The sequence below is a fragment of the Caretta caretta genome, chromosome 13 (genome assembly GCF_965140235.1).
Source record: "Caretta caretta isolate rCarCar2 chromosome 13, rCarCar1.hap1, whole genome shotgun sequence".
NCBI lineage: Eukaryota > Metazoa > Chordata > Testudines > Cheloniidae > Caretta > Caretta caretta.
In genome coordinates this window covers 23,885,571-23,902,819 of record NC_134218.1, presented here as the reverse complement: position 1 = coordinate 23,902,819, position 17,249 = coordinate 23,885,571, and the positions used below count along the sequence as shown (strand labels likewise).

General features: G+C 43.4%; 1 protein-coding gene across 9 annotated transcripts in view; it reads right to left on the bottom strand.

Moving 5' to 3' along the window:
- The window catches only part of PTPRT (protein tyrosine phosphatase receptor type T), a 740,387-nt gene that overhangs the window by 534,698 nt on the left and 188,440 nt on the right, over window positions 1–17,249 (bottom strand). For all 9 annotated transcript variants that reach the window (XM_048819787.2, XM_075118814.1, XM_075118815.1 and 6 more), the window contains exon 2: window positions 16,653–16,778. In XM_048819787.2, coding sequence (XP_048675744.1) covers window positions 16,653–16,778 — 126 coding nt within the window. The remainder of the gene's footprint in view (window positions 1–16,652; window positions 16,779–17,249) is intronic.

Sequence of the window (17,249 nt, the reverse complement as noted above, 5' to 3'; positions counted from 1 at the left end):
TGGGAAAGCTGAGTGGGCACATGGGGCTAAAAGTTGTAGTGTAGATGTTCGGGCTCGGCTGGAGCCCAGGCTGTAAGACCCTTGAGGGAGGAGGGTCTCAGAGCCTAGGCGCCAGTCCGAGCCCAAAATGTCTACACTGCAACTTTTAGCCCCACAGCCAGAGTCCCGTGAGCCTGAGTCAGCTGACCCAAGCTCTGTGACTCAGTGTTGATGTACCCTAAAGGGTCTGAGTCTAACACCCTCACTCATGTCAAGTATTATGTTACTCTGTGGGTAGTTCCTTTAATATCAACTGGCTTATTTGCAGAATAAGGTATTACTCGGTGGGAGTGAGGCGGCTCGGCAAAGTTAGCTCCTATATAAATCTAAGCGTGGTCCATATGAAGATGTTTCCCTTCCTCTAACACCATTGTTCAGTTCTGACACCAGTGTTGCTCTTCAGGGCACTAGTAGAGGTTTGGGGATTTGCATGTTGGCTTTTTAGTTCAAGGGAAACCAGTGACAGAGTCTGGGAATGCTCAGCATGTAATTTGTTTTATTGATGGATACACCAGTTCTCACAAGAGATGTTCAAACAGCATGCAGGACAATCTATTCTTCAAAGAATATCAGCCTAACACTAAAGCTGGGTTTCCCATGAGCAACTCGAGTCAGCTGAGGCAATCAGAGCCTACGGAAGACAGCAAACTCTCCTGCGGCTCACAAAGCAGCCTCTCTCCCAAAGCTGCTTTGACACACAACACTGCATAATCCAAAACTAACACAGCTTGTCTTCCCAACAGTCAAAACTTGCTCACACATTAAGAAAAGCTTGAAAGTGTGTGTGTAAGAGTGCCACCTGGTAATGCCTGACATAACACTAAAAAACCTCTCATGTTCCCTGTGTAGCACTACACTCACTCATGAATCTGTAAAGTTAAAAACAAACACTAAACTGAAACATTTTTAATTATACACAAAAATCAAAGGGGAGGGTTATGACTAGAGCAGAAAAGACCTTCACTTGTGTGGGGTAGAGGACACTGGACTGTCTACAGAAAGACCAGCTCACATCACATAAGTAGAGGGGGATGTCCATGTGCTAGGTGACATTTTAAAAAAAAAACAACAGGTTGCTGAGATCTGCACAGAGTTTTGGAACAGTCCTAATGAGACTGCTCACTGAGCAGAGTGAAGGTAATACAGATAAGAAAGTGCCTGGCAGCTGCAAACTACCAGTGAATTATTTACTACTTCTCACCTTTCCCAAACTATGGAATTTCACTCTAAAGTTACACTGGCCCAAGTCCCAGAAAAAATATTCAATCCTGGCCAGTAAAAAATATAGGATCTAATTTCTCAAACTAACACTCGAGAAACAAAATGAGGAATTGTCTCTTCCATTGGTATAAGGCTTTTTAACACATATATGAGATAAAATACCTTAATGCAATTTTTTTCTTGACACTGGATGAAGGTTAACTGTGTTGTGAGGGAAGTTTGTATCCCAAATTCATTAAGAAACCAAGAAAAATTATTTCATGTTTTTAGATGGAAAAAAAAGCACTGACTAGCAAATTGAAAGAACTAGCAGAAGTATAATTCAATGAGAGCCTATATTCAATTTTTGTACACCAGTATCAGTGTGAAATGGTCAGTGCATACTGATTCATTACTTTCTCCACATTGCTTGTGGCTCCTTCCAGTCAGCTGACCTTGGGCAAATGTAGCAATATCCACTGTCAAATTGGCTACATGGTCCCATGGTAGCTGGTTTTCGATGGTAGCCGAAGGATTTGAGTGCTGCTTTGATGGCTTGGTGAGATGATGGGTATCAAGGATTCTTCTCGTATTATGTGCATCTATAAAAGTCTTTCTCCTAGATTGACAAGGAACAAGAGCCTTGTTTGTCTTGGTCAACATGGTGCCAAGCAGGATTGTTGCTGACTCAAACAATACAACTTGCAATGCCAGCAACATTAAATATGTTGAAGGAAAGAGCCATTGGGCATCTACTCATTTTGCCCTGCAGGAGTACATTCTTGCAAGATGGTACATTTATTGACACCACTTTTAGTGTAACTATAGGGAGGATTACGTGGGTTTTCTTTTTATATCCTTCTACAATCTTGTCATGATGCATCATCAATAGCATTACCACTGACTTCCCCTTCTTTGGAACATAGGAAACCAGGTGAATGGCCCACCATACCCAAACACTGATGACATTTTTTCTCAGCTTCCATGTGGCTGCATCTCACTGAGTACACTGGCTTCTTTCATCACAGTATTCCAGCATTGATCACATTTTTTGCTGAGTAGATCTTTTGCAAGCTAAATAGCGGTGAAGAAGGTATCCCAAACCATGTTTCTTCCAGTCTTAAACCAGGGCTAAACAATCTCCTTCACAATGCAGTCACCTTGGTAATTTCTCTTTGTGATGTAGGTTGTTTCCAAACGGCAAAGAGTCCTGTGGCACCTTATAGACTAACAGACGTATTAGAATCATAGAATATCAGGGTTGGAAGGGACCTCAGGAGGTCATCTAGTCCAACCCCCTGCTCGAAGCAGGACCAATTCCCAGTTAAATCATCCCAGCCAGGGCTTTGTCAAGCCTGACCTTAAAAACTGCAAAGGAAGGAGATTCTACCACCTCCCTAGGTAACGCATTCCAGTGTTTCACCACCCTCTTAGTGAAAAAGTTTTTCCTAATATCCAATCTAAACCTCCCCCACTGCAACTTGAGACCATTACTCCTCGTTCTGTCATCTGCTACCATTGAGAACAGTCTAGAGCCATCCTCTTTGGAACCCCCTTTCAGGTAGTTGAAAGCAGCGAGCAAATCCCCCCTCATTCTTCTCTTCTGCAGGCTAAACAATCCCAGCTCCCTCAGCCTCTCCTCATAACTCATGTGTTCCAGACCCCTAATCATTTTTGTTGCCCTTCGCTGGACCCTCTCCAATTTATCCACATCCTTCTTGAAGTGTGGGGCCCAAAACTGGACACAGTACTCCAGATGAGGCCTCACCAATGTCGAATAGAGGGGAACTATCACATCCCTCGATCTGCTCACTATGCCCCTACTTATACATCCCAAAATGCCATTGGCCTTCTTGGCAACAAGGGCACACTGCTGACTCATATCCAGCTTCTCGTCCACTGTCACCCCTAGGTCCTTTTCCGCAGAACTGCTGCCTAGCCATTCGGTCCCTAGTCTGTAGCGGTGCATTGGATTCTTCCATCCTAAGTGCAGGACCCTGCACTTATCCTTATTGAACCTCATCAGATTTCTTTTGGCCCAATCCTCCAATTTGTCTAGGTCCTTCTGTATCCTATCCCTCCCCTCCAGCGTATCTACCACTCCTCCCAGTTTAGTATCATCCACAAATTTGCTGAGAGTGCAATCCACACCATCCTCCAGATCATTTATGAAGATATTGAACAAAACCGGCCCCAGGACCGACCCTTGGGGCACTCCACTTGATACCGGCTGCCAACTAGACATGGAGCCATTGATCACTACCCGTTGAGCCCGACAATCTAGCCAGCTTTCTACCCACCTTATAGTGCATTCATCCAGCCCATACTTCCTTAACTTGCTGACAAGAATACTGTGGGAGACCGTGTCAAAAGCTTTGCTAAAGTCAAGAAACAATACATCCACTGCTTTCCCTTCATCCACAGAACCAGTAATCTCATCATAGAAGGCGATTAGATTAGTCAGGCATGACCTTCCCTTGGTGAATCCATGCTGGCTGTTCCTGATCACTTTCCTCTCATGCAAGTGCTTCAGGATTGATTCTTTGAGGACCTGCTCCATGATTTTTCCGGGGACTGAGGTGAGGCTGACTGGCCTGTAGTTCCCAGGATCCTCCTTCTTCCCTTTTTTAAAGATTGGCACTACATTAGCCTTTTTCCAGTCATCCGGGACTTCCCCCGTTCGCCACGAGTTTTCAAAGATAATGGCCAATGGCTCTGCAATCACAGCCGCCAATTCCTTCAGCACTCTCAGATGCAACTCATCCGGCCCCATGGACTTGTGCACGTCCAGCTTTTCTAAATAGTCCCTAACCACCTCTATCTCCACAGAGGGCTGGCCATCTCTTCCCCATTTTAGAGCATAACCTTTCGTGGGTGAATACCCACTTCGTCGGATACATGTAGTGGAAATTTCCAGAGGCAGGTATTAATATGCAAGCAAGAATCAGGCTAGGGATAAGGAGGTTAGTTCAATCAGGGAGAATGAGGCCCTCTTCTAGCAGTTGAGGTGTGAACACCAAGGGAGGAGACACTGCCTTTGTAGTTGGCTAGCCATTCACAGTCTTCATTTAATCCTGAGCTGATGGTGTCAAATTTGCAAATGAACTGAAGCTCAGCAGTTTCTCTTTGAAGTCTGGTCCTGAAGTTTTTTTGCCGCAGGATGGCTACCTTTAAATCTGCTATTGTGTGTCCAGGGAGGTTGAAGTGTTCTCCTAGAGGTTTTTGTATATTGCCGTTCCTAATATCTGATTTGTGTCCATTTATCCTTTTACGTAGGGACTGTCCAGTTTGGCCGATGTACATAGCAGAGGGGCATTGCTGGCACATGATGGCGTAGATTACATTGGTGGACATGCAGGTGAATGAACCGGTGATGGTGTGGTTGATCTGGTTAGGTCCTGTGATGGTGTTGCTGGTGTAGATATGTGGGCAGAGTTGGCATCGAGGTTTGTTGCATGGATTGGTTCCTGAGTTAGAGTTACTATGGTGCGGTGTGTAGTTGCTAGTAAGAATATGCTTCAGGTTGGTGGGTTGTCTATGGGCGAGGACTGGCCTGCTTCCCAAGGCCTGTGAACGTGAGGGATCATTATCCAGGATGGATTGTAGATCACTGATGATGCATTGGAGAGGTTTTAGCTGAAGACTGTATGTGATGGCCAGTGGAGTTCTGTTGGTTTCTTTCTTGGGCTTGTCTTGCAGCAGGAGGCTTCTGGGTACACATCTGGCTCTGTTGATCTGTTTCCTTATTTCCTTGTGTGGGTATCGTAGTTTTGAGAATGCTTGGTGAAGATCTTGTAGGTGTTGGTCTCTGTCTGAGTGGTTGGAACAAATGCGGTTGTACCTCAGCGCTTGGCTGTAGACAATGGATCGTGTGGCGTGTCCGGGATGGAAGCTGGAGGCATGAAGGTAGGCATAGCAGTCGGTGGGTTTTTGGTATAGGGTGGTGTTGTGACCATCACTTATTTGCACCGTGGTGTCTAGGAAGCGGACCTCCCGTGTAGATTGGTCCAGGCGGAGGTTGATGGTGGGGTGGCAGCTATTGAAATCATGGTGGAATTCTTCTAGGGTTTCCTTCCCATAGGTCCAGATGATGAAGATGTCATCAATGTAGCATAGGTAGAGAAGGGGCGTGAGTGGACGAGAGCTGAGGAAGCATTGTTGGCATATTGTGGGGCCATGTGGGTGCCCATAGCGGTGCCACTGGTCTGGAGGTAAATATTGTCACCAAATTTGAAATAATTGTGCGTGAGCATAAAGTCACAGAGCTCAGCGACCAGTTGTGCTGTGGCATCATCAGGGATACTGTTCCTGACAGCTTGTATTCCATCTGTGTGTGGGATGTTTGTGTAGAGAGCCTCTACATCCATGGTGGCTAGGATGGTGTTTTCTGGAAGATCACCAATGCATTGTAGTTTTCTCAGGAAATCAGTGGTGTCTTGGAGATAGCTGGGAGTGCTGGTGGCATAGGGTCTGAGTAGAGAGTCCACATATCCGGACAGTCCTTCAGTGAGAGTGCCAATGCCCAAGATGATGGGGCATCCAGGATTTCCGGGTTTGTGGATCCAAGGTATACCTCTCCATTCAGAGGATACGATGTCACAGTATCACACCACCACCAGATCTTGATACCATATTTTGCCGTATTTTGGAATATACTGTGTTTTAGACATCAATGTCCTTTTTTGGCACCAGGTGCTCATCAACAGTTATGTCTGCTCCAGGAGAATAAAACTTTTAACAATTGCTGTACAGACACTCTCTATACATCACAAAATGTAGCCAGATTGTCTGATGCTCTCCATTCTTCTCTCAAGTTTTTGTTGTCAAATTGCAGGTGCCAAGTGAAAGTCTGAATCGCTACAAGCTCATTGTTGCCCAGAAAAAAAGTGACGTCCTGAGTGTGGATTCCATAATCCCTCCAGGCCTTTATGATTCCCTGATACACATCAGCCAGAATTAGGAGGTCAGAGTATGCTTTCACCTTGGTTTGGTCGAGCAGTTTCCATTCCTTGTTTTTGTCTGAATTGCTGTCATTCCATTCTCAGCATATGCAATCTGCCTCTTTAAATTTATCTCTTATCACAATGTGGAAAATGTCTTCTGTGAGGAAAAGTGCCAATGTTTTTTACCAATGTATCTTTTTGAGCATCACCTCTTGCTCCTGACTGTTCATGGATAATGTCCTGGCATGGTCTGCAATGAACCACTCGCAGAGACAAACACCACATTCTACCATTCTTGCCTCTCATGGAAACACAGTCCATGCTGGGGACAGTGGCAAGTTGGCTTGGTTCACCCAATACCACAGTGCTGCACTTCCTGCCTACACATGCCTCCCTACTCTATGAAGGCTGCAGGATTTACTCCAGGTAGCTGCTGTGTTGGTAACATGGAGCTCCTCATTATCGGGGATGAACTTGATGAACAATCAATGGAAACGTGGTCTTACTTCTCAGAGCAACTCTCAACATGATCTAGCACAAAGTCACGATCATCCAATACGTTGTCATTACAGCATGACTCACTTTCAGAACTTCAAATCATTTTTATAAGGTCAGAAGCAGAATATTGTGTCTGTTTGTTCGTCATCTTGAATTGTGCAACACTGCAAATCCCCTCAAGAGTCTCCTGCATCTGCAGTGTTTGAGCACAATATCTAGATAGAAAATCCCTTCAAGGATATTAGGCAAGAGATGCAGCATTTGTCCACTCTGTGTTGAGGAGACCTAAAAAGCCTGGATTTTAAGATACCAAGCTCTCTGGAGTACCTTGTACCTTAGGGTGACTGTATGCAGCAACCGCTGTCACTGCAATGCATTATCAATTAGTATATGCAATGTCCTAAGACAGCGAGTTGGATGGCCATTAATCCATGATTTATTGTAACATATATGCTCCTGAGGATTACCCCCACAAATACATTAGCATATGCAAATTACATTTACATAAAAAAACAGCTTTTGCTTAGGGAAGGAGACATAGTTACCACAATTCTTGTACAAGATACTCTCACTAGAAGCAAATGTGTATACAGAACTACTAAATATATTAGATAACAGTACAACACATTTGTACAAATGTACCCCACATACGTTTTTTTGATATAGAAATGTCTTTCGTGCAAATTTTTTTCTCTGAATTGAGTACACGTGCTTCAGTGACAATGTCCTAAAACAGCATAGTTGGAAGGCCACTCATTCATGAGTTATGGTAACATATATGCTCACTGGGTATGATATTATCCCATTAATGTGGTTGAGGGTTAATCAAACAATATTGTTTCTACAATATATTGTACTTTTTTCCCCCTTTCCTCTAGGATCTGCACCACTGAACTCTATGTATTAGAAGAACCTGGCTTTAGAGGGTGAAGAATACATAAAGTACCAGTATTTAGGGGGAGAGACCTAAAAACACCAGAGAAGATATCTTTTCTGTAGAATACATGGTAAACTGGCACACAATTTTTTATTGAAACTCCTTTGGTCATCTGAAATCCATGCCAGTAAAGCCTTTAACACTGCACACAATCATGTTTGCTCATTCTCTCAGATACCCACTGAACTAAACTCACTGCTGGCAAGAACATGCACACTGCCAATGACTTAAATGCCAGCTGTGAATTTGGCCCTTTGTACCGATTGCAGCACACAGTATGGAAGGCAAAGGGCTCAGCAGGCATTCATTGGGAATGCCTGTAATACTTAAACACAACAGGATGAAGAGACAAGAGGATTTTTCTTCTGAAATTTTAAGTCAGCCCATTAATGTTAGCTAATGAAGATGTCTGTGAATTAAATGCCACTTGTCTTTATTCCCAGCTGGAAGTAAAGGGAGGTGGGGCACTAAGAGAAAACAAACAAGGTTTACAGGGAGAGTGATGGGACTCTAGTAACAGAGAGTAAAATGCAAATTATCTGTTGGAGTAAATTGTCACAATTCCATCCATTTAGATGGAGCTGTGCCAAATTACTTCAGCAGAGAATTTGTCCCTGTATTAGTGAATGCTGTGTGCTTCCAGAGAAATCCAATTCAGCTTGGAATTCAAGGCTGAGAATTTTTATTTCAATATCAAAATTGTGAACTAATGTATTTACTTGGTAGGGGAAAAATTGATTCATCCTGAGTAATTTCCCTTGAAAAAGATAAATAATAATAAAAACCACACCACATACAGACAGCCGAGGCAGATTTCTTTCCCCGTCGCAGATGAGAAATTGCATCATGATTCATCATATACACAGTAGGATTCTAATTTTTTTCTTTTAACAAGTTTGTTTGTGGAATTCCTTGTAAGCAAGAATTAATACTCAGACATGAGAAAATGTTAATTTATATTGCATTACTTTTGAAAAGTACAAATGTTGTGTTGAACTCCTGTTGGCATCCAATCAATCCAGCATGAAGAAAAAAGGCAAAAACAAATGAATGAACTGTGCTTAGATGTACTATGTATGTAGTTTGCCTAGCACCAGTTTCCCATCCAGTGAAGAACCTCCTCCTCATCTGCCAGTGGACACCAGTGTGAAGTGATAACCCCAGCAGGAAGGGCTGGGTGGGAGCTTTCAAAAGATATGGTATATCCCACTAGAATCCAATGGAATGGACTCTCTATATGGGGATAGGCAAGACGACTTAATGGACCAAACGCTCTCCTAAATTAAACCTCACTCAATGCTAATGAAGCCAGTGGGGTTTAAATCAAAGGAAAATTTTCTCTGCTGGCTCTAAATCGTGCATGTGATGGTATGTAATCACATGTGTGAACTGCACATTTGAGTGTTCCAACTGGGTGATTACTCGAGCAGCCTTGATGGACGATTGCCTTGATGTGTGCTTTCCCTGTAGAAGCCCAGAAAGTCATGTACTGTCACTCAAACAGGAGAATTGCCCTTCTGGGAGGAGAGAGGTACCCCTGCCCCACCTTTGCCACACCTGAGGGGAGGAAGCTTTTTCTCCAGTCTCTTCCTCTCACAGAAGAAGAGAGGCCCAATCGGAACAAAGAGGAGCAGTGGCAGGCTGTGCCACATAGCAGCTTGTTTGGGAGGCCTCTGCCACTCCAAATGAGGGGTGAGGCACAGGGGACTCATGTGAGGATGTACCGAGGGATACATCTACACGGCAATAAGAGACTTGCGGCATGGCTGTAGCTGGCCCAAGTCAGCTGACTCTGGCTCTCAGGGCTCAGGCTGCAGGGCTCTAAAATGGCAGTGTAGACGTTCAGGCTTGGGCTGAAGCCCTGGCTCTGACACCTTGCAACATCTTCACTGCAAGTTTTAGCCCTGTTGCCCAAACTCCATAAACTTGAGACAGCTGACCTGGGCTCTGAGACTCAGTGCGGCAGGTTTTTTATCGCAGTGTAGCCATACCCTAGCTTGCTTTAAGCTAGCCCTGCAGCGAATCAGAGTATCCTCCAGGCAGCTCCCAATAATAGTATTTCTGCAGAGACCTAGTCTCACGTTAAAGCTACCTTTTGCATCAGGATCCAAAGGGGAAGGTGGTACAGCAAACGCTGTGTGCCTTTCTATGGGGATGAATCTGCCCCTTGGGTGAAGCAGCTGCCATTGCTGTAGGGGGACACAAACTGCACTAGTGTGATGAATGAAGCCCAGTTTGGAGGAAAAGCAACAGACAACAAAACAGCTCACTATTTTTGCAGTGTGACAAAAAGAAATGAAAACGTTTTTTGCAGGTGCAGCTCCAAAACCAAACTTTTAAAATACGGCCCAATATTAAGGTTTTGCCAAACAACAACAAAAACTATAGAAAAATGCAGAACAGTACTGGTTCCTGCAATTTTGCTTCCTTCTTTTCTGCACATTCCAAAATGTGGTGTTGTTTTTTTTGGTCAAATTACAAGCAGAAATTGGGCTTAAAGAAAGAAAACAAAATGCCCATTTTCACTATGAAGACAATGTTGCTCAACAATGAGTCCCATTTTCAGAGACAATAGGCTATTTATTGTGAAAAAATACTCAGACCAATTTTGACATTGCAACAAAACGTGAAAATGCTTCAACTCTGAGCACTTAAATTTTGGTGCAAATATTTCACCTAACTTCTTTAGAAAATAAAACTAGACTTCTATTTCCTAGACAAATAGGATTCCTACTTCTTAAAATCCAAAAGCAGATCAACCAGCAATAGTTGTGATAATGGGCAAATATTTATATTTATAGGAAATTAGCATGCATGTAGAGACAAAAGGAGATCCATTCTTCTGGGCCAACTTACTTACAGGAAGTGGATAATTAGGAACACAGGAGCAGATCCTCAGATAGTGTCCACTGGACTTAATGGAGTGATGCTGATTGACACCCATGGGGGAATCTGTTTGAGTTATTTACTTGTACTGTAACACTAGTTTTTCGAGGTGTGTTGTGCACATACACATTCAACTGCAGGTTTGTTTGTGCCCAATGCACTCGAGTCAGAGACTTTTGCCAGCAGAACCACTAGGCGGAGCATGAGCCTCTCCACTCTTCATTCCTTCGCACTGCTGTGTAGCTTAGGTCTAAAGCAGCAGGGAAGGTGGAAAAATCAGAACAGTTACTGTACAAGTAAGTAACGATTTTTTCTCCCTTGCCTGACTGTGTTCACATACATTCCACTGCAGGTGATGACTTAGCAGTTCCCTTAAAAGGTGGAGGGACTTTGGATCATCTGAAGAGAAACTGTAATGCCAACATGCTGCAGTTGGTATCATCATGAGAGGTTTGAGTGATGGCATAATCTTTCAGGGTGAATACATTGTCTTTTTTTGAAAAAAATAGTTCAGACTCTGCGAAGGGCAAATATCTTTAATCATTTTTGGAGCTCCTTCAGAATGCTAGAAGCCTGCAGCTAGGAAGAGCAACTCATGGAGATGGTGGTGGCCTTTGAATCCAAAGCCATATCAGTGGTGTCAATAGCTGCCTGAAGGGATGTTCAGGCTGTCAGGTGCCCTTCTGAAACCAGAGCCAGGAATTGTTCCCTTCATTCTTCTGGCAATGTTTCAGCATGTTGAGAAATTGCAAAGAAATTAATAAAGGTATATTTCGACAGGACTACTTGATGTTGGCCACTCTTCTTTGAAAAGCAGTGGTGGAATACGCCTTTTGGCCATGTAAATCCAGTCTGTTGTAAGCCTGGTCTTTGGGAGCAGCTTTAGGATAGAACTGTTCAGATTGCTCATTAGCGGCCGTAACCACCAAGATATCAGAAACTGTTGGTTAAAAATCAAAGTGCTGCTGAGGGACTTGATAACTTGGCCATAGGTGGTACAGAGGTCGGGGTAGGTCAAAGACTTTTCACCAGCTCTAGCAAAGCTTCATTAATGGGGTGGACAACCCTTCCCAGGCCAGGGATCTGTACAACAACACAGAAGCTGTGCAGGCTGAGAAGTGGCCATTCTCCTAATCAGGTCCTGAAAGACACTGAAGTCCCCTGGAGGGCAGATGTCAATTCTGAGGTGATGTCTTCACTTGGCCAAGATGATGAAATTACAGGGGGCAACGTCTAAGGGTTCCTCCATTATTTCTCCTTCCTCCACAGGGTCCAATTCAGTGGGTGGAGGAATGATGACAGAATCCTGAACCTGAGGGGGAGACCTCCTAGACAGTGGTTGTGATGGCGTTCTAGATAGCCTCAGAGCAACCCAAGACCAATAAGGCCATGGGGGATACTGCAATGTCTGAGACACCCATAGTGAGGGACACCATACTGGTGCGTCTTTATTAGAAAACCACTCCTCATCCTTAGGACCTGTAACCTTAGTACAAGATCTATAAGAGGATTTAAAAGATCATGAAGGTGATGCAGATTCCTCCATTTCAGAGTCCAAAGAAGAAATATAAGTTTCTTCAGAAAAGAGAGGAGAGGTCCCTTATTGTTTTGAGGTGATCTGGGTAGGGGAGACACCCAGGGATACAAAAAAAGCAAAGGCCGAAGCAGTCAGCATGCCAATGAGGTGAGCGCTGCTGGCATGCTGGTGCAGAGACATGTTGCTGTCTGCTGACGATGCCAAAGGTGCTGCTCATGCAGGCGGGGCTGCAGACACTGAAGTTCCCCTAACCAGAGTTGATTGTAGCAATGGAGAGTCTGGTAGGAGGAGACAAAAAAGATCTTTTGCAAGCAAGAAAGCCCACAGAGTGGAGAACACCAAAAAAGGTAAGTGTTCATCTGGCGTTGCTGAAATAGACTGGATTGACTGGAATGTTGAAGAAGGATCTGGTAAAGGTGAAGACACTGGTCTCGATAGCCCCGAAGGAGCATGAGTTTACAGTGAAACCTCAGATGGGCCCGGTGAATGCTGTCTTTGGTGCCTTGAAAAGGTACCAGAGGACTTACTGAAAGTCCTTTTAGGAGAAAACCAAGGCTTTAAGTGCTTGTCAGCATCAAACCTTCACTTTGAATTGTGGGGAGCTGGAGGGGTGCTTGTCATGGATTCAGAATCCGCTACATCATGGTCGGGACTCAGTTCTGACATGGGATGCAACGCCTCTTTCAGAAGGCGAACTTTCAGGCATAAATCCCTCTGATTTTTAGTCCTGGTGGGGAAATTTTGAAACGCTGGCTAATTGAAGGAAACACCATGCGGAACTCCAGCTTTTGTAACAGGCAGTGAGAAGGAACTGAGGGGAAAGTGACAGACTTGTCCCATTTATGCCCTCAGATGGGCACACAAAGAGATATGGGGCACTTGCCGCCTAGTGGTACTACTGGCAAAAGTCTCTGACTCATGGGTATTGGATGCACACACACCAGTACTGGAATGTATATGTGCATAATCACTCAAAGGAGAACGTAAAAGCTCCACAGAATGAACCGGGGGTAATAGCAAATCTAACACTTAATCAGTGTCAACAATGTGACACTGCTGCAAGAAGTGCATGCCATATTGATTCTGTATTCTTGGTGGAATCGTACGTAATACAATTAAAGTAATTACCGCACTCTAATAAGCCCTGGTTAGGTTTTCACTGGAGTTAATTAGTTAATGCTTGTAAAGCGCTTTGAACCCACAAAATGTTAAATACTTTCATTATTATTATGATTCAGCAGCTACTGGGCCAGACATGTCCAAGGTGCTGGGAATGCTGCAAGTGTCGCAGTCTGGTAAAAGGCTTTTATTTTTGCCTGGCTGACCATAATGCAGGACACTTTTTTTTACAGAAATGTTTGACTCTAAGAAACATACAGAGAGAGGTGTACGCATGCATCTCATAAGCTCAAGGACTGTATTCCTCCAGCACCATCTAATACTAGTACTCAAGAGGGAGAGGGAGGTTGGAGGGGACAGAGACTGCATGTCACCCTGCACTGGAAGAGAAGGAGAAGCAATAGAATAGGCTTGTTTTCTGTGGCCAGTGCATGTAGAATAGAGTTGAAACCATTGTCCTGCCAGTGCTCCCCTACGGAGTATTGAATAAATGCATGGTAAACAAGGTTCAGTTTTGGGCAACAATTCCAAAAAGACATTGCATACACTGGAGAGAGCGGAGAGGAAAGCAAGAGCAATGGAAACAGGCTTGGGGGCGTAGGGAGGGAAATAAGACATACTGTGTGAGGAAAGATTAAAAGGACTGGGTCACATTGAGTCCTGAGAAATGGAGGCTTAACTGTCTATAGAACATAAAGGGAGGTTGTAAAGTGATTGTTCGCACTAGTCAACAAGAACAGAACAACAAATAATGTGATGGAGCCACAAAATTGAAAATTCAGGGTAAGTAGTAGGAAAAATTTTATAACTCAGATAGTCAGTGGAACAAGTTGCAAAAAGGCAGCAAAATCCCCCTCACTGGGGATATTAAGGCTTGATTAGACATCCATCAGTTAAGGAAGATTTTGTTATAATCTCTCCTGCTACAATACAAGGAGGTGGACTAGAAGTCCTACCTAAATCTGAGGATGGGTAGCCCATGACTTATCTCAGTCAGATTTTTAAAAGATAACATTTATTTACTTAATAAAACAACCAACATCTGGGGTCTTAATTCTCAAATTAACTTAACCCTTTGTTTCCAGTCTTGGGCAATTTATCACAGAATTCATGGCCAACAATATTATTTGCTAGTAATGATCAAAAATAAAATGTCAAAAATCTTTAACGTTGATGATGGAGCATTTGAATCTTTTGGGGCATTTTGATTCAAAGAATAAAGAGCAGAAAGTTGTCTTTGGATGGAGACCCTGGTAGCAGAGTGTCAGCATGGAAATAAAAAGCACAATAGATTAAGCATCTGTTTCAGAAGAGCACTCACAGCTCCCGCTGAAATCAGTGAGGCCTGCTGGTGGTCGGGAAACCAGACACAGAATGTACATAAAAACAGTATTAATCACGGCAATGTTGCTGCAGGCTCAACTAGAGTGGCGCTACACCTTGCCACCGCATGAGAGCAGACATAAAAAGTGCTATTGATGAACAAATCTTGTACCCATCTGGTAAAAGTCACTCTTTCCATGGACTCTGGATGCCTCCAAAGATTACACAATGTGGCACCTCCTGCTGTAAAGCTAGGACATGGCCCAAAATACCATCATGGTAACAAAAAATACAAGGGTATAGTACTAATTTTTCTTCTGCTATTCAAAATACCATGGTGTAGTACAGGTTAGTTTGTTTGTGTACATGGACATGCACGCACCATTCAGGGTTATGTTATCTATAAATGGACTGATACAGGTCCCCAGTGTGTGTAAGTCTATACGTAGAGAGATACTTGGCCCAACTTTTCCAGCATGAGTACAGAACAAGATGTCCCACTTAGGGTGCCAAAGCCTAAGTGTCTGAGATTGAAAATAGGTCTTGCATGATTGCATAGCATGCTTACCAGGAGAAAGTTACTAACTACTTTTACTAACAATTATGCACAGTTATATCCAAAATAAAGCAATATTTACTTGCATTTGGAATGGGAAAACTGCTGTATCTGTTATCACAATTTATTTGTACTACAGTAGCATGCCAAGATCAGGTGTGGTGAGTGCTGTACAGACACTAAAAGACAGCTTCCAATCTAAACTGAAAACAAGGCACAACCAGGGCATAACTGAAAACTGGAAGCAATGGAGGAGTTGCTCAGTCATTGTGGTTGCTGTGGCATTTTTACTTTCTAATGGCAACAACTGTGTACAGAGATGAGAATTGGCCTCAACACCAGTGACTGAAGTAGACTAAAACACAATGAGGAGCTATGACTGTACCAGCCAAAGAAGGAGCTGTTGGGGACCTTACTCTTCCTCTAGCAGAGGAGTGGGAGCTGTGGTCCCCCTCATTCTAATCACTGCAGGGATAAAAATCCCTCAATTGGACAACATTCTGGATTAGTTTTCCCATTTTTCTCATGCTTACCTTGTCCAAATACAATGCTAAGTGGAAACAATGACTTCTCGTGTTGGCGAAATGGATCAGAGACCAAAATCATCAAAAGTGATCAGTGATTTTGGGTGTCAAATGTTACACATCTAACATGGCTGATTTTCAGAAGGTGGCTGCAGAACACTCCCTGAAAATCAGGTACTTTTAAAGTGTCAACTTGAACACCCAAAAATCACTATTCCCTGGGAAATAACTTATTTGACAGCCCAGCTTACCAAATTCTAACTGCCAAGAGGAAGCAGTACTTCTGGGAGTGATGCTGAAGCATCAGATCACTTTCCAGAGAAGAACTTCCAGTTTAGATGTCCTCGAAAACAGAGGACTTGGATGCCTGTACCCATTGATAAATCATTAACTTATGTTATTAGTCTCTATCTCTGCTGACATTCTCAAACACTGGAACATAATTTGTCTCCTGGAACCCAAGACTAGTCAGGTGGGTCCAGGTCCAGTTTATCCCATTAGAATACTCTCATCCTTCACAGGGACCCAGCATTTGTCACCTTTATACTGTATACCCAAACACCACGGATTGCTAATTCACAGCACTGAAGTTAAAGTGTAATGAGCTGTTAGAAAGTCTGACATCCCTGAACTTCCCAAAGAGACTGATCCTACAAGGTGTTGAGCACCTCCAGTGACATGCTCAGCACTTTCATCTCCTCTGGCTTCAATTGGGGAAAAAAGCACTTTGCTTCTCTCCGGATCAGGTCCAAAGACTGACCAAACCCTGGACCATTTTTTTCTGAAACTCACCTCTCTCCACAACTGAGGGTTGAAATAAAATGGATCCAACACACTTTATTTATGGTCTGACAAAAAAATGCCAAATGTCTCTGTTGTGCCAAATTGCCCCAGTTTTTTCCCCATTTCTAATTGTTATGCATTCCTCTACTTGGTTATTTTTAACACAAAAGCCAGATGCATATAAATCGATGAATTCCAACCCATACAAGTCAGCACAGAGCTCACATGTAGAAAAATTCTCACAGGGAATCCCATCCAAATACAAACATTCAGTCAATGGCCTTTTCAGTCAATGCTCCATACTTACCAGTCGGGACAGCTGGATCCATAGTTGGCTTTTCCCACGTGTTGAGCTGCTCCCAGGTAAATCCATTGGTCCCCAGTGCCACGCTATAACCACAGTTACTGTAGTGTTCATCAAAGGAACAACCACCTGAGGGCAAGAGAGCCGAATAAATACTTCTGTCTTATTATGTTATTTCATTTACATCAGTGCTTTTTATATAAACTCTGGAAAGAAAAACAAAAAACAAAATGAATGTCTGGCACATTAGATTTCTGTATTTGCTTTAGGGTATCCAGGAATGACTTCTGGATATCAAACACCCACTCTTTTTTTTTTTTTGGTGTGGGGGGGTGGTAAATCTTATTTTCTCTCTCTCTTTCTGATTGTGCTGCTGTTAGTTAGGCCTGTTACCTTAGATTCAGCCTCATGACTTAAGAATTTAAACAGCAGTCTGGCATTTCAGGCATGAGCATGAGGACTCAGGTCTGAACCACAATAACTGTTTCCTAGCTACAGAGCTTGAAAACCAGATGTTCAGATAGGAGGGAAGAGTAGAAATTCATATGGCAAATGTTAACCTTGGCTTCATTGTGCAAACTGTCATGCCCTCCCTTCATT